This window comes from Arachis ipaensis, chromosome B10, assembly GCF_059453495.1.
Source record: "Arachis ipaensis isolate K30076 ecotype BB chromosome B10, ASM5945349v1, whole genome shotgun sequence".
In the NCBI taxonomy this organism is placed as follows: domain Eukaryota; kingdom Viridiplantae; phylum Streptophyta; class Magnoliopsida; order Fabales; family Fabaceae; genus Arachis; species Arachis ipaensis.
In genome coordinates, this window is record NC_142435.1 from 108,188,658 (window position 1) to 108,210,971 (window position 22,314).

General features: G+C 34.6%; 1 protein-coding gene and 1 pseudogene across 2 annotated transcripts; both read right to left on the reverse strand.

The window, feature by feature from the left end:
* Positions 1-14,256: 14,256 nt before the first annotated feature.
* LOC107623689 (Nucleic acid-binding, OB-fold-like protein) lies at positions 14,257-19,910 on the reverse strand. 2 transcript variants are annotated; one of them, XM_088509317.1, is made up of 12 exons: positions 19,606-19,910; positions 19,327-19,422; positions 19,036-19,206; positions 18,723-18,788; positions 17,909-17,980; positions 16,963-17,079; positions 16,242-16,435; positions 16,000-16,090; positions 15,828-15,896; positions 15,107-15,198; positions 14,685-14,748; positions 14,257-14,576 (listed from the first exon to the last, which is right to left on the reverse strand). In XM_088509317.1, the coding sequence occupies exons 1-12, from the start codon at positions 19,672-19,674 to the stop codon at positions 14,472-14,474; spliced, it is 1,206 nt and encodes a 401-aa protein (XP_088365443.1). In that variant the 5' UTR covers positions 19,675-19,910; the 3' UTR covers positions 14,257-14,471. The 2 variants fall into 2 exon arrangements, with proteins under 2 accessions (XP_088365443.1, XP_088365442.1); XM_088509316.1 differs by having other exon boundaries at positions 16,945-17,079.
* Positions 19,911-20,375: 465 nt separating this feature from the next.
* On the reverse strand, positions 20,376-21,077 carry LOC148581243 (uncharacterized; annotated as a pseudogene).
* Between the last annotated feature and the right edge of the window lie 1,237 nt (positions 21,078-22,314).

Here is a 22,314-nt window from a genome sequence, read left to right on the forward strand (position 1 = left end):
ATTCATGGATTATAATATGATTTATGAATCTGATTAGAACATGGAAGATGTTGAACTTAAAATGTTGAAATGTTATTGTTGTTAATTTTATTATTGAATTAGGTTAGGAATTGAATTTGCTGAGCATGAATATGCTGATTTTGTTACTTGTTGAATTGGTTTATGAATTGATTTTGCTGATTATGAATACGAATTGGTTGCTCTGAACTCGAGAAATTAAACAAGATAATGAAATATGTGGTTCAAATGTCAGTCTAAATACTAGTGCACCTTCTACTTTGTCAAAACATAAGAATAATGAAGTGGTATGTCTTGTTTGCTATTCTGACTGTCAGTGAAACCGTGGATCTGAATGGTGTAGCATATTGTGATATTGTCTTTAAAGCTTAAGCTACTTTGCTTTCGCAACTGTACTTAACAGTCCCTTAGTGAATTGAGCTTATATGAGCAAGTGCTCATTTCAAATGATTGAAATGATTTAAATGCAATATTTTTCTCATGATCATAATTAACCGCTTTTGTTATTTCACTCTTAGGAGTAGGAGATTAGTTTTGATCCTCAAGATAAATATCCTATTAGTAATAAAGTTCAGGCTGTTTGTAGTAAAGATGCGTTGGGCTCCGTCATCTTTAGTCTCTTCGTCGTTCATGTCGCTGTGCCGGCTGTGATGCTCTGTCTCTCTCAGTCTCTGCACCTCTATGGCTGCATCTTCCAATGGAGTCTAGGTATGATTTGTACATTCTTTGTTCCGATTCTTTGTTTATTATGATTTTTAAATTTTTCAAGCCTTAGAATTTTTATTTATTGAATTTTGTTTGTAAATTGTGTTTACTTGTTGAAACTTGTAAATTCTTTGTTCTGGTTCTTTAGGATTTTTTTTTTAGTTTTGTTTGTAAATTCTTTTTATTTGCTCAAATTTGTTGTTATATCATTAAATATTTTTTCTCAAGTTTCAAAATTAGTTGTTTAATATGCATGAATTATATATTAATGTTTAAATAATTTTTTTAAAAGATTTAAAATTTAAGTTTATCGTCGGTTAAATTCGTCAGTAGTTATTAATTTAATTATTAATTAATAATATATTACTGTCGGATTTATCGAAAAAAATTACTAGCGAAAATATTCCAATGGTAATTAGTGGCAGACGAAAAAATCTGTCAATAAATAATTACCGGTGAGGTTTATATTGTCGGATTTATTCTGACGGTAATTTTGACCGTAAATATATTACCAACACATTTTTTTAGTAAATTCATTGGTAAATTTGATGGTACTCAACATTTTTTTGTAGTGATTATTAATTTAGTCATGCTACACATCTATATAATTTTTCATCGAAGTCCATCCAAGTTAGTCCAATACCAAAAAAACTCAATACCATTAAATGAGCGTGTATACATGTGGCCAGAGCACCGAAACGTTAACATATTCATTCGCACCTTGAATATGAAACAACGTTCCTTCTTCAACATTGAAACTGCTACTGGAGAACTTCTAATCTCTATCAAAATCTCTCAAACTTCACTCGTGTTCTTTGCGAAAACCGCTACTAGAAAAGAATCGCGAGAAAATTTTGAAAAGAAGAAGAAAAAACGAACGAAAACAAGAACAGAGACTGCGAAAGGTATGATAAAAACTACTGTTCATTTAAAATCTTGCAATCTCCCATTTCTCTTAGTTGCATTTTAGGTTTACTGAATTGAGTTACTTTGTTTAGTAGATTAACTTAATCTGATTCCATTTTTTTGGCGTAACTAGGGCATATGAATGGAAATGTGTTCTTATTTTCTTTCTGTTAAGTGGAGTTGCTCATTTTCATTCATTTGATTGTTAGTGTATTTAGTTGAGTTCTTTTGCATACAGAAATGATTTACTTGATGATTGAATGTTTATCACATTTTATTCAGTACATGATTAGTGTTCGGTTCACTGGTGTTTGTCATTTGATTCACCTGATTTTTATGTGTTCAGTTGAATTTTTTTGTATGCATAAATGATTTACTTGATGATTGAATGTTTATCACGTTATATTCAGCACATGATTGGTGTTCGGTTTACAGGTGTTTGTCATTTGATTCACCTGATTGTTAGTGCGTTCAGTTGAGTTCTTTTGCATGCAGAAATATTTTTCTTGTTGACTGAATGTTTATCAAGTTTTATTTAGAACATCAATGAAATTCAGTTCAGTAGAGTTGGTTATTTTAATTCATTTGATTATTAGTGTGTTTATTGAGTCCTTTTGCATGCAGAAATGATTTACTTGATGATTGAATGTTTATCACATTTTATTCAGCACATGATTGGTGTTTGGTTCACTGGTGTTTGTCATTTGATTCACCTGATTGTTATGTGTTCAGTTGAGTTCTTTTGCATGCAGAAAAATTTTTCTTGATGATTAAATGTTTATCACGTTTTATTCAGCACATGAATGGTGTTCAATTCAGTTGGGTTGACCATTTTGATTCACTTGATTAAAATATGCATAATTGTGCTTGTCGGTGTATTGAGTGAAGTATTGACCAATTTTTTTTTGCTTCAGACTCGAATATGGTCCATATATTCTGTTGCACAAACTGAACAAAATCATAGACCAAGTGATTCAGGCATCTGAAGAAATAAGACTCCCAAAGCCATCTACTGCCCTCTCTAGCCCTTATTGCAAATTCACATATGAGGATATAGATAGTAAATAGGATATACTTTGTTTGATTGGTTGTAATTAACACTATTTTGTTTAACTTGTTTAAAAATCAAACAATGTATATATGTGAATATTAATGTAAATGTTATTAGAAAATTAATGTTAATGTATATATCTGATTCAAGATGGATTAGTCTTTGTCCTGTTGGTCTGAGATGTTAATATATATATATATATATATGTTGAAACTGTCTGGCTGCTGTTTTGTTCTAGGTTGACAGTGAATGGAATCAGGATATTTATCAAACATTAAGAGCCCTAAAAAAACAAATGAACCGAAATTAATACACAGGGTGAACCGAAAAGTGCATATATCAATATAGCAGAGAGATAATTTTAAAAAAATGTTGCTATCAGTATTTAGTTTAGAAACTCCTGAACTCTTTGAAATAATTTTTGTAGAACTTTTCGGCTTCTTCGAGTGTCTTGAAAATCATTTCGACCTTTGGGACAAATTGTTCATCCACAACACACCTAGTCTGCAAAATGAACCGAACATGTTATTATGGTGAAACAATTGTATAGTACTAAATGAACGGAACATTATCCATTATATAAAATCAAATTCAAATAGCTTTCTGCAGAATGAACCGAACACGTACGTTATTATGGTGAAACAATTGTATTAGTACTAAATGAATGAAATATTATCCATTATATAAATTCAAAACACCTGTGTCTACAATTGAGAGATTATCAATTCAATTCAATTCAGAACACATGCGTACATTCAATTCAATTCAATTTAACAATTGCATTCCATTCAATTCGATTAAAAAAAATCTAAACCTTGTCTGCTTGATTTGTTTCAAAAGAATAATCCAAAACGCTCTCATTCAACTGATTTAAAGTTGAATCATTCATTGTTTTGATAGAATATTGAAATCTAAAAACGAAAAAGATAAATCTACAAAATCGAAGAAGAAGGACGAGCAGCAGAAAAGAACAACGAGCAGGAAAGAAGAAAAAAGAAGAAGAACGACGAGTAGCAGAGATTACATATCCGAAAATTACAATGCAAATCGTTAACGTTGAAGAAGAGAAGATTGTTTATGTTGAAGAAGTAGTTTACGTAAATCTGTTATATTGATAGAAGGGAGAGGGGAGTGCGTGTATTTCTCGTAACTTGAGGAAAAGGGGGAAGACGCGTTATCAAAAAAATACTTACATGACTTAGATAGGTTTTTTATATGGATGCATTATTGTTATTAATTTATTTGGCTGTTACTAAACTCGACAAGATTAACTATATTATTCGTCATATAATAAAAAAAAAAGTGCGCAAATAATTTCTCAATGAAAATTCTAACTCTGCCAAAAGTCAACTCAAATATATAGTAGTCAGAATATCCATGATCATGAGTTGGAGAAACAAACAAAACTTGGAAGAAAGTACCTGAAATGAAATAAGATGACGATGCAATAAGGGGTTGATACTATTATAAATTTAAAGTCTCAAAGGATGTAATATACGTATAAAATAATAATTTTCTATACATTTCCATGTAATATATATACTTTGTTGTTTCATTTTAAGCACTATTTTGACTAGGGCTACTTTGATCTGATTGGATTGCACTGGTAAGTAGCTAAGCTAAATCAATCTTTTTTCTGGGACATTTCGATATGATTTACTCGCATTTTATATTTCCCTATATCAATGGAATCTGACCAAAATAGAAAAAGATCGTATCTCCATGCTGCTTCTGCCAACTGTATACAATCTATCATATCAAAGTTAAAGGAGTAAATAACCATTTTTAACCACGAAAGATATAAACACTGACAAATCTATCCATGAAAAAACAAAACTAACGCTGTAACCATGAAAAATAGACTTCAGTAAACAAAACTAACCAAAATCTAAAAAACTATTCAGAATTACAAAATTACCCATTTTTTTTTATCTAATTCAATCTAATCCATTTCTGTCCTGCAGATCTCTCTACACATATAATGCTACTTTTTCTTCTCTTTCTATCTCTCTGTCTCTGCATAGCAGTAACAATTTATTTATCTATGTATTCATTCATTGCTAACATATATTCAAAAGTGCATTTAGATTTGAAGGAATCTGTGTTGGATTTGTGAAGATGGAGAAAAATCAAGAATCGTCATTTTGGTAATTCAGAGACCAACTTCATGTGTAGGTTTCAAATCTGCTGAACCTGTCTTTGAACGATTCCATTTGGAGCAACAATTATAGTTCAAAGAGACCTGATGAAGGAAGAGCTTCGACATCAAAGTAGTGAAATCAACTCATCACCATCACCTTTACCATCACCCGCTTCTCAACAAGTCAAAAGCACCTCTTTATGATTTCAACGATGGCTGGAAGCAGATCAACAACAACACCACCAATGGATCTCTCTTCACCATGCCAGAGTCAATAGCAACGGACCAGAACCGACAGAGAAGCCGATGGCGACGGAGCTAGCCCGGAGTGGCACCACGACGGGATCTTTGACCTCGCGTGAATCACACCCTCGCTTCTAGAAGGTTCCAAGGGCCTCTTCTTCCGCTTCGATTTCCGCCACGACGGTACTCTCTTCGGCAACAAGCTCATCGGCGAATGCCGCGTTCCCGTGGCTAATCTTGTCCACAACGGCGAATGCAGTTCAGTCTGTTAGCTACTGCCTACCAAGTTCGGTCCGGCGAGGAAAAACCTAATAGGATCTTCAATTTTTCGTATCAATTGAAAGGAATTGGGGATAGGTACAATAGATATGAATCATTGCAAATTTTAGAATGGAGAATTTCTTGTGGGTGAGTTGATGTAGGACGATGAAGGTGAGTTTATCAAGTTGAAGTTGAGTGCGGTGGTGGAGGTGGTGGAAGATGAAGAGGAAGAGGAAGAGGAAGAAGAAGAGAGGTTGTGGGATTGAATTTGGTAAAAAAGGGGTAATTTTGGAATTTGAATAATTTTTTAAGTTTTAGTTAGTTTTGTCTATTGGAATCTATCTTTCGTGGTTACAATATTAATTTTATTTTTTCATGCGTAGATTTGTCAATGTTTATATCTTTTGTGATTAAAAATGGTTATTTACTCAAGTTAAAGTTTTGTTTTGAGAAAGAACTTTACTAATGTGAGTTTATAAGTGAATCCTGTTAAGCCATCAATGTTTTTTTTTTCTTCTCAAACTAATATATAGTCAATATTTATAAGAGAAAACCTTGGGATCAATAACACCAGAACTTTCAACACTATACTAGTACTCTATTTGTGCATTTGGACTTTCTTTTGACATCAATAAATTTATTGGTTAACTATATTAACTGAAACAGTATAAAATAAGATATTTTTATGCATAAATTTTCTATTAATTTACATGCAGATTTTATATAATATAAATATAAATTATACTATATTTATGTATGCACAGATTGATAAATATAGAAAATTTGATGTGTTAATTAGTTATTAGCTAAAATTTATTAAATTTCTAAAATTTCTCTTATAGTTATTTGTAGGTCAAAATTTATTATGTTATGACTGATTTGATACAAATTATATCTACTATTATGCCATTATGTTTCTTTCCCAAGTCAAATTAAGCTTAGGACTAATCCAGCGAAATTTTCATTCTTAAAGAGAATTTCCTCTGAGAGAAGAAAATTTGGCTATGGCAAAAGATAATTCAAACATGCTAATTGTTAGGTATCTTAAAGAAGAGAATACTATATACAGTTGTAAATTTTAAAACTTCTTTAAATAAAATCTATGATTTTAAGTAGCATGAACCATTGAACATTTGACTGCCCTAGATGATGTAAAGGGTCAAAAAGAGTCATTGGAAAACTTAATTTGACTTGGGAGAGAACACCTTTGCCTTTGGCTCATGGTTCCACACTCCAATCTTATCAGAATGGTAAAACGGGGTGGAGTGTGAATATAGCATTCTTTCTGTACACTGCATTCTGTGTGAGTGTGACAGTGGTTGAGGTCACTCAAGGATTTTCCTCTTATCTAAATTAACATTTGTTTTTCTTTGGAATCTTCAATGTTGAGGTATGCAAAATCTCACAAGATGATCTCATTTGTTTCTATATCTGGAAAGACAAAAAAATTAGATATCAAATGAAAACAGCTATGTATATAGTTTGGAGTGACATTTTCATGACACAAAGAAAAGACACGGTCCAAGCTGAAATAATATAGCTGAAGCCTAGAAAAACACTAAGGTAAGGTAAGGTGCAGTTGCACTGCAAAATATATAAATGACAGAGATTCGCCAAACACTGCCCTATGACGCGGAAAGAAATGTCATTCATTCGCAATCAAAGATTCACTTTTGTTTCTCAACTTACCAACAATGTCATCACCAGATACTGTACCAAAGGCTTCAGATTCTATTCTTATTATGACATAAATACAATCATCAAATATAAGTTATTTTTCTATTCTTCTTGAAATTTTAATACAAAATAAATTTTCATGTTGACAAGGATGTCTTCAATTATTCATTCACATTGTATGCTACATGGAATTTTTGAAAGAAAAAAAAAATAGCATTAATAATTTAACAATAATATGGCTTCTAGTAGAAATATCATCACACTAAGGACTTCTACTACCAAAATATGGGTGTATTATTTTGATTTCTAAAAAATAATATAATATAATTTAATTATTTTATACAGTTGAAAATAAAAATGAAATTACAATTTGGGAAATAGACAATTATTTTTTAAAGAAAATATTATATACACATTTTTTTTGTACATCTTCCACTTTTAGTAAAAAATATTGACAAAAAATAAAAACTTGTATGCAACAAAAAACAGAAATTATTTTTCTTATGGAAGGAGGGATGGTGTATTGGCTGGATAATGGGAAAGGAGGGGTATTGTGGAAGTGTGGAGGTCACAGTCAACACACTGGAGGCGTGGTGCTTGAGCCAGTGAGCGACGTGTAAGCACCCGTTCAACACGCCAAGTGCGTGCTGATGTGGCGACTGGGAACGCACTGCCAACACGCCGGGGGCATGGTATCTTGACATCCGTGACGCGATGCAGAGTTTCGCAGAGTTTCAAAGTTGCAGCAGCACCATGCAGGGGGCGTGTTGCAGGCCTTCCTGCATGCAGGAGACAGCCCCCCACCCCGGGAACCAGCGAGTTCCCCTTCAACCTGTATATAAATGCACTCTTCTTCCCTTCTATTGTGCATATACAACTGCCGAAGGAAAGAACTGAGAGAGATACAAAGGAGTGTATGAGCGTGTAGGGTTTAGTGAAGATAGTAGTGTAGTGTTTAGTGAAGAGAGTAGTAGGAGTAGTGTATAGAAGGAAAAAAAAATTTAGTTTAAAGGAATTAAAAAAAATGGTACGTAATTATACGATGTCTGAAGAATATATTATCAACTATTTGGATCATTCAATTTATATAAGTTGACAAATTTTTTTTATGTATTTAAAGTTTTTTTTATGTATTTAAATTTTTTTACGTATAAATATATATGTAATGGAAATATTATTCTGTGTATTTTATGAATATTTTAAGAATATAACTATAATTTGTAAATTATATATAAACGTTAATATGTAATTTTTTATAATTTTTAATGTACTAATGAATAAAAAAAATATTTTGATTTTTTAAAAATAAATATGTGGTTGCATATATGAATAAATAAATATAATAAATTAAATATGTAAATATATATAAAATATATTGTTATTAAACATTGAAAAAATAAATAATTTGATAAATAAAGATTATTAAATACTTTATTTAAAGTGATAAATGTTATTAAATATTATTAAATATTGTTATCGCTTAAATATTTTTTTTGTAAGAATTAAATATTTTATTCGACAAATAAATAAATATTTATAAGGATTATTATTTGATTAATGTAACATATATCTTTGTTGATGCAACCTAACAGGAATTTGTTGGTGTGTAAACTGGATCCGCCACAGACGTGGAACCCGATGGTTGAAAATTACTTACGCGCCACGGGATTCTACCATGTCTCTAGGATTGGAGTGATAAGAGAATTTCACCCGTTATTAGCTGCTCTGGTTGAAAGGTGGAGGCTAGAAACCCACATCTTTGTATTGTCGGTCGGTGAGGTTACAGTGACATTGAAAGATGTCGCTCATATATTTGGTCTACCCATTGATGGAGAGCTTGTGAGTGGATGGACAGATAGTAGTGGCGACTTCCTTCAGAGTCAGAGCATAGCGATATTCGGTCGTGAACCAGTAGTCAGTTAGTCTTCGAAATCCTATATAAAGCTGGGTTGGGTTCAACATATCAGAGACGCAGAGCCGTTGGACACTGAGGAGTCCATTAGGAGATACGTCAGATGTCAAATCTTCTGTTTGTTAGGGTTGACCCTATTCACGGATAAGTTGACCGCATACGCCCATGCAAAATATCTACCATTGCTGCGCGATTTCGAGCAGATCCATACTTATTGTTGGGGGTCAGCATGTCTCGCACATCTTTACAGAGCACTATGCCGTGTATCACGATATGATACAAAGGACATGGATGACCCTCTGAATCTGTTGTTTGTTTGGGCATGGGAGCAAATGCCGTGTATTGCTCCTGTACCGAGACAAACCCTTCCACCGGCTGAGATACCAGTTGCCATGAGGTAATAAGTCTTATTTTAGTCATGTGTTATATTCACGATGCATGTTTGATTTACGGTGACTTATTTAAATGTTTTCAATTAGTCATGTTTGATATTCCACTGGACCAGCATTGCATCGTTCTACGCGGAGTGCAGCTTCATGACTGGATAGTTTTACATGGGGCATGGATAGCGGAGTGGGCCAACAGGCAAAACAGTCGATTGTGGGATCTACACCCCCTTTCGACCTGTGACTTTTTACCGACGGTGGAGTATCGGAATTGGTACGTGGGCTCGTACGGACATCTGCTGAGATTTTTGGGGTACGTTCCTCATCATCCACAGTCACCTGCACCACAGCCACCTGCACCTCACCCACCCACACCGTAGGGTCCACCTCAGCATGCAGTGTTTGAGCCGTTTCCTTATTATATATATACCATAGCCACCGGAATACAGTCATGGTAGCCATCACACTCAGGGCAGTCACCACTCTCAGCACTATCAGCACAGCCAGCACTCTCAGGGCCGTCACCTTTTCAGCACTCTCAGCACAGCCACCATTCTCAGCACTCACAGCACAGCCACCACTCTCAGGGCATCCACCACTCTCAGCACAGTCACCAGGGTCAGTCCGGCCAGCATCATCAGCCCATACTTACGATTCCTTCCGGTCATGATTGGTTTGACTTTTCCAGCGATAGACACGGAGATCAAACTCTACAGCATTGGACTAATCTCTTATAGTTGATATTGTACTCCTCCACCGTTCTTGAATACCCTATGTTGACAACAAGCTTTTGCAAATGAGGGACTTTGAATGCCCTTAGGAAGTTACTGCCGATGTGCCTTATACAAAACATCCACCATGCTCTTGGAGGTTGCCAGTCACCTCCTGAACGATTTAACGCTGCTCGTATTGACTCATGCTAGTCTGAGATCATACCCACACCGTCTTTTCTAACAACATGCATTCGCAGATTCCTGAGAAAGAAGTGCCACGCATCAGCTGTCTCCCCTTCCACCAAGAAAAAAGCAATAGGCATAATGTTCTGGTTCCCATATTGTGCAACAGCGACTAGAAGTGTACCTTTGTATTTTCCGTATAGGTGTGTGTCGTCAACCTGAACTAGGGGCTTGCAATGCCTGAATGCCCTAATGCATGGATTGAAACTCTAAATACGTGATGAAGTATTTTTACACATTGCGCCTCCTCATTCCCGTTGTATAGTGGTCGTATTTCTATTTGGACAACTGAACCAGACATCTTCTGCACCAAGACCGAGAGCCACCATGGCAAGGCTTGGTAAGAATCCTCCCAACCACCGAAAACCTTGGCTATGGACTTCTGCTTTGCCAACCAAGCCTTTCGATAACTGATTGTATAGTTGAACCTTGACTGGACTTCCGCTATTATAGATTTCACCTTGATGGACGGGTCCGTCTCGACCAATGGCCTTATAGCCTCAGCAACTATATCCGAGTCCAACTTGGAATGATCTTGTGAAATCGTTCCGACTGTGCACGTGTGCCTACCGTCGTATCTGCGTATCTCCCAACAACTTTTTTTCCGTATCAAGCTGGCGCGGATAAGCCAGTCGCACCCCCGCCCGTACATCTTGCATTTTGCATAGAACGTCTGTGGCTCAGACTCGTACACATCATAGTCAACTCCTCTAGATATAGTGTAACTTCTAATTGCTGCGACGACTGACTTTCTACAACTATATTCCATTCCAATCCGGAACTCTCTGTCCTCAGGATCAGCAACGCCTACAGAAAGCCGAAATCATCGTTTATTAATCAATCCAAAGTATAAATTAACAAAAACTTATTATTTAGTCAATACGTACCTATGTTTGCATATATTCCGGAAACTCGGGGGCATGCATGGCGTCGAGATCCAACTCACACATAAAAGGTGGAACGTACATCGGTTGACTGCTCGAGGGATGAACCACTACATTCTCCACTGCTGCCTCAACTCCCATATCACCATCCTAGTCTTCGTTGCCGGCTTCATAAGTGGCTTCAAAGTCCTCTTCGCTGTCACTATTCATTCCTTCGTACACTACAGCTCTATCATCATCTATATCTAAATCATTTTGAATCACTACTGCCTCTAGGGTTTCAAACTCAACGTACAGCTCAATCTGTGGGTGCCGCATCTGAGTCTGCCGGTGAATTTGAAACATATTCTGCATACTTGCTTCATCAGTGATCGGCATGGTATTAAACTATATTAGACCACCAAAAACTACAACTGGATTCTGGTACAGAATTCTGCTCACTCTCATTAACGTACTGTTCTCCATGCTTTGATAGAGGCCGTTCTGCAGCTCCATTAACGTCATGGTGCATGGAACCACAAACGAAAATGGATTCTGGCACACAAACCTCACTCCCTCATGAGTATTATGTATTATCTCACCGTTGCGAGACACCACCAAGTTTGCGGTGCCCTCCACTACACTAACAACACACTCAAATCTTATTCAGAATGCAAAATAGTATCGAGCTTTACCTTATATAGAGGGGAGCATTTAACATGCCCCCACGTGCTGCCTGCCTCAGCCAATCACGCTCTGACATGTGTCAGCACGCCCCCCACGTGTTGCCTCAGTGAACCAATCACGCTTCGCCATGTCAGCACGCCCCCAACATGCTGTCTCAACGAGCCAATCAATCTTTGGGGCGTGCTGACTAAGCACTCCCCCCACGTGCTGCCTTGTTGGATCAACCAGACGGTGCCACGTGGCTTTCACGCCCCCACGTGCTTCAGTAACACGCCCCCTGCGTGTTGAGCTTTCATCTGACTTTCATCTGACACGTCCACCTAGGGGTAATACACAGAGTATCTCCGTTTCCAGCCAAAACACCACCATGTATTCCATAACCAAATTATTGAGCCCAACAAAAAATATTTTAAATTATACAAACATCATTTTTAATTTTTTTTTGGAAACAAAATTTTACCCCGTTATCAACCTATCATTATGTAAAGAATTATTCTCCACATCCAAGCAATTTTAACATCCAAGTAATTTACAGTCACACGCTTCTTTTTTCAGCTTTTTTTCTCCCCTCGCGTGGCTTCTTAATTCTTCTTCTTATTCTTCTTCTTTCAAATTCACGCATGCATTCTTCTTTTCCTCCTCCTCCTCCCCTGATGTTACGTCTTTCTCTTCTCGTCCTTTTTATTTATTAATTTTCACTTTCGTTACCATCGTCACCAACACCACTTTCTCCTCCTCCTCTCCTTTCTTCTTCTTTCTCATTGAAATTTCTCCTCCTCATTCCTTTTCATTATTCTCATCGTCCTCCATCATCATCATCATCATCATCATCATCATCATTCTCGTCTTCTTCTTATATATATCGCTGTTATCGTCATCGTTGTTATTGTTATTATTATTGTTGAATTTTTGCCATGTTGATGATGTTGTCTGATCCAAAATTGATTTTGGATGTGTTTTTGTCGACGATTCAGTCTTGTTTGTGTGCTTATTTTTTAATTGAGTTTTTGTATCGCAATCATTATGTAATTTTTGTTCATTTCTGAGTTAATTATGTCGCAATTGTTATGTAATTTCGGGTCATTTCTGAGTGAATTAAGGTGCATTTGTACTTGTTGTCCTGCACAATTCAACACTCTTTCTCCTTTTCCTCCTCATCTTCTATTGCTTCTTCTTCTTCTTCTTTTTCATCTTTTTCTTCTTCATCTTCTCCTTCTTTTTTCATTTTCTTATAGTTCTTCTCGTTTCACTCTCTTAAGAGGAATAAAACGAAGAAAAAGAGAAGAAAATATTAAACAAAAAAAGAAAAAGAAACATATTAGTAATGTTGTCTGATCCAAAATTAATTTTGGATTTTTTTGTTCATGATTCAGTCTTGTTTGTGTGCTTGTTTTCGAACTGAGTTTATGAATCGCAATCATTATGTAATTTCGGTTCATTTCTGAGTTAATTGTGTCACAATTGTTACATAATTTCGGTTCATTTTTGAGCAAATTAAAGTGCATTTGGACTCGTCCTGCACAATTCAAAATTCTTTCTTCTCTTCCTCCTCATCTTCTACTACTACTTTTTTTCATCTTTTTCTTTATCTACTTCTTATTTTATTTTTTCAGAATTCTTCTTGATTTACTCTCTTGAGAAGAATAAAACTAAGATAAAAGAAGAAAATATATAAAAAAAACATTAATGATGTTGTCGATCCAAAATTGATTTTGGATATATTTTTGTTCATAATTCAATCTTATTTGTGTTTGTTTTCGAACTGAGTATATGTGTGAATGTGTCGCAATCATTGTGTAATTTCGGTTCATTTCTAAGTGAATTAAGATGCGTTTGGACTTGTTGTCCTACACAATTCAAAGCTCTTTCTCCTCATCTTCTACTGCAATAACAGCAACAACAAAAGAATAATAATGAAGAGAAAACACCCGAAGGAGGAGGAAGAGGAACGCGAAGAAGATATCTTAGTTGAAAGAATAATGTGTACGCATGTAATCACGCTTTTTTTAATGAGTGATTTTTGTTGGTATTGAATTTATTTGGTTAAACTTAAATAACAATATTATTTGAATGTATAACACATCTGTTATGTAAAATATTATGTAAAATACATTCTTACAATCTCCGGATGGTTTTGCTCCTTACACATTGATATGCTTTGTATACAAAATGTTACGCTTTTTATTTTTAATACGGAAAAAAAAAAGTGTGTATTTTGCCGTATAGATTTGTGTTTATACAAAAAAATCTAAAAATCAGATATATGTTCATATTTTTTTTTTAAATAAAAAATCTGAAGCTCAGATTTTTATTAATTTTTTTTATTATTTTAAAATTACAAATCTGAGGTTAGATTTGTATACCCATAAAAAAAAAAAAAAAACTCAATCTACCCATATATATCGGTAGATAACACGCCATGTTTACCCATCTCAAAAACATCAGCCAAAATGTTACAATATTAATTTTCCATTCCTTGGATTCAAAATCATACTTGTCGCATTTAATACCCTGTTATACATCTGCAACAAAAACTTGTAGAGAAGTTGCGTTTTGTTCACGTCCTAGTACTAGTTCAAAACTTCTAAAATATTTTGCGGTACCAGACAATCTATGAGTAATCAATAACAATGAATGAGGCATATCTTCAGACTTCATCATTATTATTATTTAATAGTTGCCTTGGCAATGGATGACGTACATGGTCCACCAGATGTCATAAATGGTATTCCCTTGAATGTGGCCACACCCTTCTCATCAGTGAAGAGATTCTGTCATGCACAAAATATCCGTGACCATCACAATAACATAATTAATTAACTTCCCAAGTATAAGATTATAATTTTCAAACATTCAAACTATAGAGTAAAGTGCAATACCGGTGTGATCTTCTCAAGCTGTTTCTTTTTTGGGTTAAGTACATCTTCTGGCTTACCATCAATCCTAGATTTGAAGAATCAAAAGTTTAAGCAAGATCAAATATCTCATGAAAATTGTATCCCAAGCAAAACAAGATAGTATGTAACGTTCTACAAACAATTGCTAATAACCAGTTTCTAAAACGGACTATAATGTACACACTAGTTATAAGGAACAAGAGAAACATGCATATGTCAAAGGTTTTATCTGTGGACGTGGCGGCAATTCCATTATCCTTATCCATTTCCATATTCCGTTTGGGCTGATGACAAGGCGATGATCAAAATGAAACTCGAGTCGGCATTATTATTATTATCATAATTCAAGTGAGATCTCCAGACCAAGTGACACTGTCTGGTCAGAGATGTTATGAACAACTTACCCATAAAAGGAAACACGTTCCCCTATTTTAGCTCCTTGTGGAGGGAGCAAGGGCTCCACCTTGCTGTGATCTTCATTAGAAGCACATAATACCTGGTAAGAGAAGACAAATATATACACAATCCTTAAGACTAATTGACCATCAAAGGATACAGACTGAGAATATATAAGGTAGTCAAACCCAAAATGTGGCTTATGGTGCCAGGGAGTTTTAATGCTGAGTTAGAACACCATGAAATTTATGCACCCCCAAAACACAAAAAAAACCTCCCCTCTCCCCCGTTTTTTTCTTTCAAGAAAGGCATTAACATGAAAAAGAATATGCAGTATTTGAGTTAGTAATTTACATATGAATTAAGTGATGAAGCATAACATTCATAATAAAAACAAATATAAAAATATTACAGTATTTAAGTTACATATATTTAAATATAAATATAATATGTATGTAGTATGATTATATTTTGCCGTTTAGTATCCATCATTATACTAGTAAGCTAGGCCACTGTCCATTTTTCAGTTTCTAAATTTACAGTAAAGTGCTAAACGGATGCCTTCTCTGAACCAGAAAGGCATAAGGCAATCAATGAGTAGCATGTAATGGGCAGGATCCCAACTGACCACAGTTCTAGCAGCTCAGCCCTCAGCTTAGTGCCGGCCTTTTGGTGACTTCGACTACAACAAATGTAAAAATTATAAGCATGATAAAATTAAATAAATACCAGTCCTTCAGACATCACATCCCGTAGTTTTCCAGGTTTGACATTTGTAATAAGTACAACAAGCTGATTCTGTACAGTACACAAAAACAAAAGAAACGTAAGAACATGTAAAATCACAACTCAAAATGAATATAACAGATCTCATCATACAAGGAAAGCATGGATCCATTACCGTCAACTCATCGGGACAACAATACTTTGCCAAACCACTAACAACCTGCCGCAATTTTGTTTCCCCAACATCTATCTCCTCAACTAGCAAACTGCATGATTTAATTTCATTGATATTATTTTTCATGTAAACAGGTTTCAAACAAATTGAACTAAAGAAGCATCAAATATATTCATAACTTCAACATTCTGCTAAATTTTAAAGGTTTATTTTTTTTAAAAGCAAGTTTGTTTCCAAAGAACCTGTCTGCAGATGGATGCTTCCACGCTTTGCGAATTAGTCCTACTTGAATATTAAGTAAACTGACGCTAAGTTCATTGTCTTTCTCAGGCACTTCTTTTTCAGCAGGTTTTGCCTTGACTTTTGAAGGTTCTTCAGCAGGTTTTGCCTTGACTTTTGTAGGTTCTTTGTCTCCTGCTGGCTTTCCCTTAGTGCCCTGAAAAGAAATAAAACAAATGTAAAGCCAGAGTGAAGCAATTGCATTAAGATGCAAGTATGCCACAAGAAAATTATAGGGAACTGATAACAGGAATTGGCACTTTGAAACTTAATCTTCTCCGGTAAAATATATCAAACTCACAAAGTTAACCATGTACCAGCTTTTTCAATCTTCTATATATCAAGGATCTAACCTAGAATTATATTAGTATTTAAAATCAAATTTCAACTAAAATATTAATTCACAAATAAAATATATGTGGGTCAAAATGGATCATTATCTGGAAAATTTTATCATTAAAATATATATATTTATAGCCAAAATGTACAACAGCAAATAGCTGCCACTCTGTTTTTCTCCAGAAAATTTTTTTCATCATTGTCCTATATCACAAGTGATAACTCCATATTATTATATCTCATTATCAAGGCTATCCTGTGGAAGAAAATAAGAGCATAACTGAAGTTAAATAAGCATTGGTCACACACACACACACACACACACACAGAGGTTGATTCACAAACATCAGCTTTGCTTTTGCCATTGCTTGTGTCTGGTTCTTTCTTGTTGACATTCTTTACACTTTGCTCAGTTTTGGTTGATTTTGAATCAGCTTCTGAAGTAACAGCTGGTTTTGTTACCTGCAAACAAAAAAATCTAGATAATGAAAAAGCTAAGAAAATAGTAGAACTTATGAACATGGTTTCAACAGACTCTGTTAGGGATTTAGGTATTATGGGGTGTCCAAAGCCCACATCGGGTAGTATGGGATGCTTGATGTTACATTTAAGGAGAGTGGTTCTTCCCTCTTAACAGCTAGCTTTCAAGGTTTGGTTTTCACTTTCATGAGATACATAACAGACTCATTGACAGCCTTATAGATTTTCTGCTCCTACTGTTTCAGCATTTATATAAGGAGCCAGGAGCAGTTGCAAACAATAAGAAAGTACATTTCAGGAACTTAGCACCTAATCAATTTAAATATCAAAACATCACCAGCGAAGCTAAAACATGATGCAAGTGATCCAAGATTTCCTTATTTTAACAAATCCAATTAAATATTTACAGATGTTATTATAAAGTACTGGTTGAGTCCCAAAATATACATGATTTTTCCGTGCTTAATGGAGAGAGTGCCACATCAGAAAATTGTTGGGCCATATTGAGTGCCATGCTAGCACATAAAATTCATTATAAATTTGGACCCAGCTGAATTATTTATTTTTAAAAAAAAATTTATAAGGAGCACCTTCAAGAGCCTAAAGTAAAGTGTAACATGACCCATTTTTCTTTTATCAATTTAGTAAGTTCTTTAACAGCTTTTTGGGATCTAAAGGATACAAATAAATGAAAAGGACAATTAAGTGCCTTCAAGCACAATATTTTACCTACTTTAGTTTTTCACCTTAGGCCTCACAGTTAATAAGTCTATAAACAAATAACTTAAGTAATAGAGGACCGGAGACTCACATTTACTGGAGGCTCAAATTCAGGCTTCTGCAATGGTATTTTCTCAAATAAACCTACAAAGTCCTCCTTGTGCTGATGAAAGAACAACACAGTCAGAACTATAAACACTAAACAGTTGATGTTGCTTCAAAAGTTAGAGCATACATGAAATAAAAGCACACGCTTTGTGCAAACTCACATGGCTTGAAACAGTTCACCAATGAAGCGGACATTCTAAAATCATACTGAAGGAGTTTTTGGAATATTTCATCAACACGGTAATCTATAGAGTTTTTGTACTATTTCATCAACACGGTAATCTATATCTTCAGAAAACTTAAATAACAGAAGAATGATGCACTAGAGAAGGAGTTTCCTCAGTAAACACAAAGGGTAACCAATTTTCAGATTATCTTACTTCATAGCTAGCAAAACCATTAAAGTTTCCAACAATAAAATTTATCATTACCTTAGGTAGAGATATGCTAGCAAACTTGAAATTACATATAAATTAAGACTTAGAGTGTAGAAAACATAATCTTTGAACATTTCCTATCACATCACAAGAAGGAATCACCAAATTCCTAGTCACAAGGTCCCCGTTACCTATTTCCAGTACTATTTCAAGGGACAATTATCATTTCACCTTTTTATATGCTGTAGAAATCATTATAAAAGTATAAAGCACACTTCATCTAAGTCCAACTGCAATATGTCTACCACATTTCACAAGTAGTCACTCAAAGATGCCTAAAATTTGCTAAAGTTGTGACAACCACCACCTAAGAATACAATGTATGACTTAGTTGTGGTATACTTAAGGTGCAAGCATTACCTGGATGTAATCCATCCATCTCAACACATGTGGCAGCTTTTCCTTGTTTGGATTTGAAAGGTTGATCTGGCAATAACCAACAAAGAAATCTTGTTAGAACTAAGTATGGTGTTTTTGACATTATTCAATTCAATATTCATGTTTATTCTGTTCTATTAATTGATATCAAAATCATCACCTTTGCATTAGTACAAATTACAAAGAAATAGTAAGATAAAATAAATCAATCTCCACTAGATACATCGTCAAAACAAATTAAGCAATACTATGGTAGAAAGCATAGCAGATACTATAAATATGGAAACGTAGATACCACGGAGGAATGAATCGCCGAAAACACTATAACATCAGCTTCGGAGGTTTTCAATCCATTTCCCAGTAGCACAGACTTTACAGACAGTTCATCATTCAATGTCTTGAGATTCTCGAAGTTTGATTCGAGGGTGAGGGGGAAAGCTTCTGCAAATTCTACCCACTTCAGCACCTAAATATGAATATGAATACCATACAAATCAAGATAATTTATTGAGAAAGTTGAAATGATATTAGTGGGCAAATAAATGCATAAAATGGTGACACAACAAATTGAGGAAATGATAGTTACCTCATCACTTTGATTAACAGCATTTGCAGATGCAGCTTTGATGTTCGAATAAAGGTTCTTAACATCGCTTCTTAAACTATCAGCAGGAATAATACTCTGCAAGCAAACATAGAGCATGAAAACTAAAACTCACATAATCTGCATTTGCCACATTGAAATGCACAAAACTCAGATAACAGTTCCACCTATGAAAATGCAGAGTAGCAAACACCAGAGAAGCAAAACCCAAATGAGCTATGAAGTGCTGCATCGAGAAATTGTAAAGGAAAAAGGGCTTACAGGATCCAATGAAAGGTGCTTGCAAAGAGCCGAAGCTATCAATTTGTTTCTGCTTTCAACGGAAGCCATATCCGATGAACGATTATTTGGTACTGATGCTGCTCACTGCTGTTGTTATCGTTTCAACTTCAAATTCGCCTCTCCGCAATTTTCTTCATCACTTTGCACTTTGCAGGGTTTCGGGTATTTTTTTTTTTTTTTTTGGAGTTCGGTGAGGAATCGACAGCCTATTGACTTCTTTTGGATTTTGGTGAGCCTGGTCGGTGTATAACCAGGGGGCCCAATAATTATTCATGGGCTGAAAAGTTAAAATATACTTCTCATTAAAAAAATAAAAAATCATGACCAAAAAGTAAAAACCAAAACAAATTAGTAATTAACCTGTTAGGAGATATGGTGATAAACTAAAAAAAAAAGCCTTATACTTAGAGGTGTAGATCACGATAGGTGTAGGTAGCTCGTCTAGCTGTTTGGCCTAGCTTGTATTTGATAGCACATTTCTTAATTTAAATTAGGGCTCCAATTAACGAAAGGGTTTATTTCTAATTAGAAAATAAAAAAGAGTAAATAATTATTTCTGATGATAAAAAATTTATACATTGACAAAATTAACCATAAAAATTTAAAACCAACATTATAATCGTAAAAGATTAATTTTCTTTGACAATATCATCCAATTATTAAATTTATAGACGATTCTATTAATTTTTTTCTAAATTTCTTAAATTACTCTCTACATCATCTTCTTTATTCCATCTCTTCCACTTCTTTTACCACCGTTATCCAATTCTTTGTTAGTAACTTTTATTCTCTCTCCTTTTTCTTTTTCTTCCACTACCAGCCATTAACCTAATTTCTCTTTTTCATCTCTTCTCCCCTCTTTTTTAAATTCTCCACCATGTTCTCTCTCTCAGTGCACACACTTCCACTTCTCCAAACCTCTTTCAGAGTAATCTCAAAATAGAGAAATCTCCATTCCCTTAAACCCTTTAAAAAAAAAACCCAATTGCAAACCTTAAAACCCATTTCTTAATCAGCTTCTTGCCCAAACTCATGCGAATAAGCGAAACCCAACAATAGAAAATAAAAATGCCCTCACAAAACACGTCGGATCCAAAACCCTAAAGGACCAGAACCCTGTAGCGTAACATAACAACGCGAAGAGTGCGGATTTATTCTTTCTCTTCTTATTGCCGGTCTTCTTTGGTGGCGTAACGACTCGGGTAAGGATGGAAAGTGCTAGAACATTCAGTAGGGTGATGTGGCCGCGGGCAATTTTGGCTGCAAGGTCGGGAAGATCTTGAGGTTGATGGCAACGATGGATGCCAGTTGGAGAATCATAAGATTGGCGGCTGAGATCTTAAGAAGGTTCGACAACGGTTGTTAGAGGCACACACAATAATGGTTATGCGAAAAAGGGGAGAAGTTGAAGGTTGATGGGGGATGAGGCATGGATAATAGGATTTCAACATTTTAAAGAAAAAGGGAATTGGCTGAACGAGGATAAGCGTAAAAGTTAACCCTCCAAGAAGGACAATGGCGTTGTCGTGAGAGACTCCTTACTTTCTCTTCTCCATGAGGACGATAAGAACACCATCATTGCTATGGCACAGGGTGCTAATATGCACATCTCTTATTCCCAGAAAAAAGTTGATTTGATTTCGTCTGATTTTCTATAGTTTAGGGATGATTCTGGTTTTAGAAGGGTTTTTATAATTTTGGGTTGATTTTGTTTTTGATTCTAGAAAGATTTTCATGGTTTGGGATTGATTTTAGTTTTGGTTTCTAAAGAGAATAAATGGTTAAAATGAAAAAGAAGATATAAAGGGTAATTTAGAAATTTAAAAATAAATTTAATAGAATTAATTATAAATTTAATAATTGGATAGTATTGTCAAAGAAAATTAATCTTTTATGTTACAACGTCAACTTTAATTTTTTATGGTCAGTTTTGTCAATATTTTAAATTTTGATGATTAGAAATAGTTATTTACTCAAACAAAAAAATATCTACACTTAAAATTTTGTTGGCAAAATAAACAAATGACAAGTGTCTCAAGTAGTAAACAATACCTATGCTTCCATCACTTTCACATAATCACATCCTGCAACATCTATAGTTATATCTTAAAATTCAGTCTTTGACTGCTGATGTGGCTTGTTCTCCTTCATTTTTGAGTTTTTTTATTGTTTTTTCTTGGCTGATTTTTCCATTTTTTTTTATTTCATTGTACATATTTTCAATGCATGTATTACTTGACTGTTGAAATTTTGAATTGAATCCCTCTTATTCATACTTCTTTTCTATCTAGATTCACTGTACTTCTTCTCTTTAATATTTTAAAGAAAATCTGACCATATTGTCAATGCATGTATTGTTGAATGTATTTAATTTTTTTTTGTATACGTAGGAGGTTTTGTGATACCTGTAAGTTATAAGGTCTCTGCTATCATTCCTCATATGCATTAAATTTTCAAACACCTAATTAAAATTAAAATTTATGGTTATATCTTCTGTTTAATAGTATATAAACTACTTTGAGTATTGCTCAGTATCTTTTTTTTTCCTCTCTATTGCTCTCTTGTGAAACTCAAAAATTGATCGTCGATTTTACTGATGGTGCGTGGTTGTCACGGCTGGATTTCTTGTCTTCGTTCATTCTCAGCTATATCAGAACACTGCTGATACCATGGCATCTTAGACTAGTT

What these genes read in the sequence shown, in the direction of transcription:
- LOC107623689 (XM_088509316.1), bottom strand. Translation starts at nt 19,674, where the DNA reads ATGGCTTCCGTTGAAAGCAGAAACAAATTGATAGCTTCGGCTCTTTGC. An exon ending in AGCACCTTTCATTGGATCCT is followed by an intron (nt 19,423 to 19,605) that starts GTAAGCCCTTTT and finishes GTTTGCTTGCAG; the next exon opens with AGTATTATTCCTGCTGATAG. An exon ending in CTGTTAATCAAAGTGATGAG is followed by an intron (nt 19,207 to 19,326) that starts GTAACTATCATT and finishes ATTCATATTTAG; the next exon opens with GTGCTGAAGTGGGTAGAATT.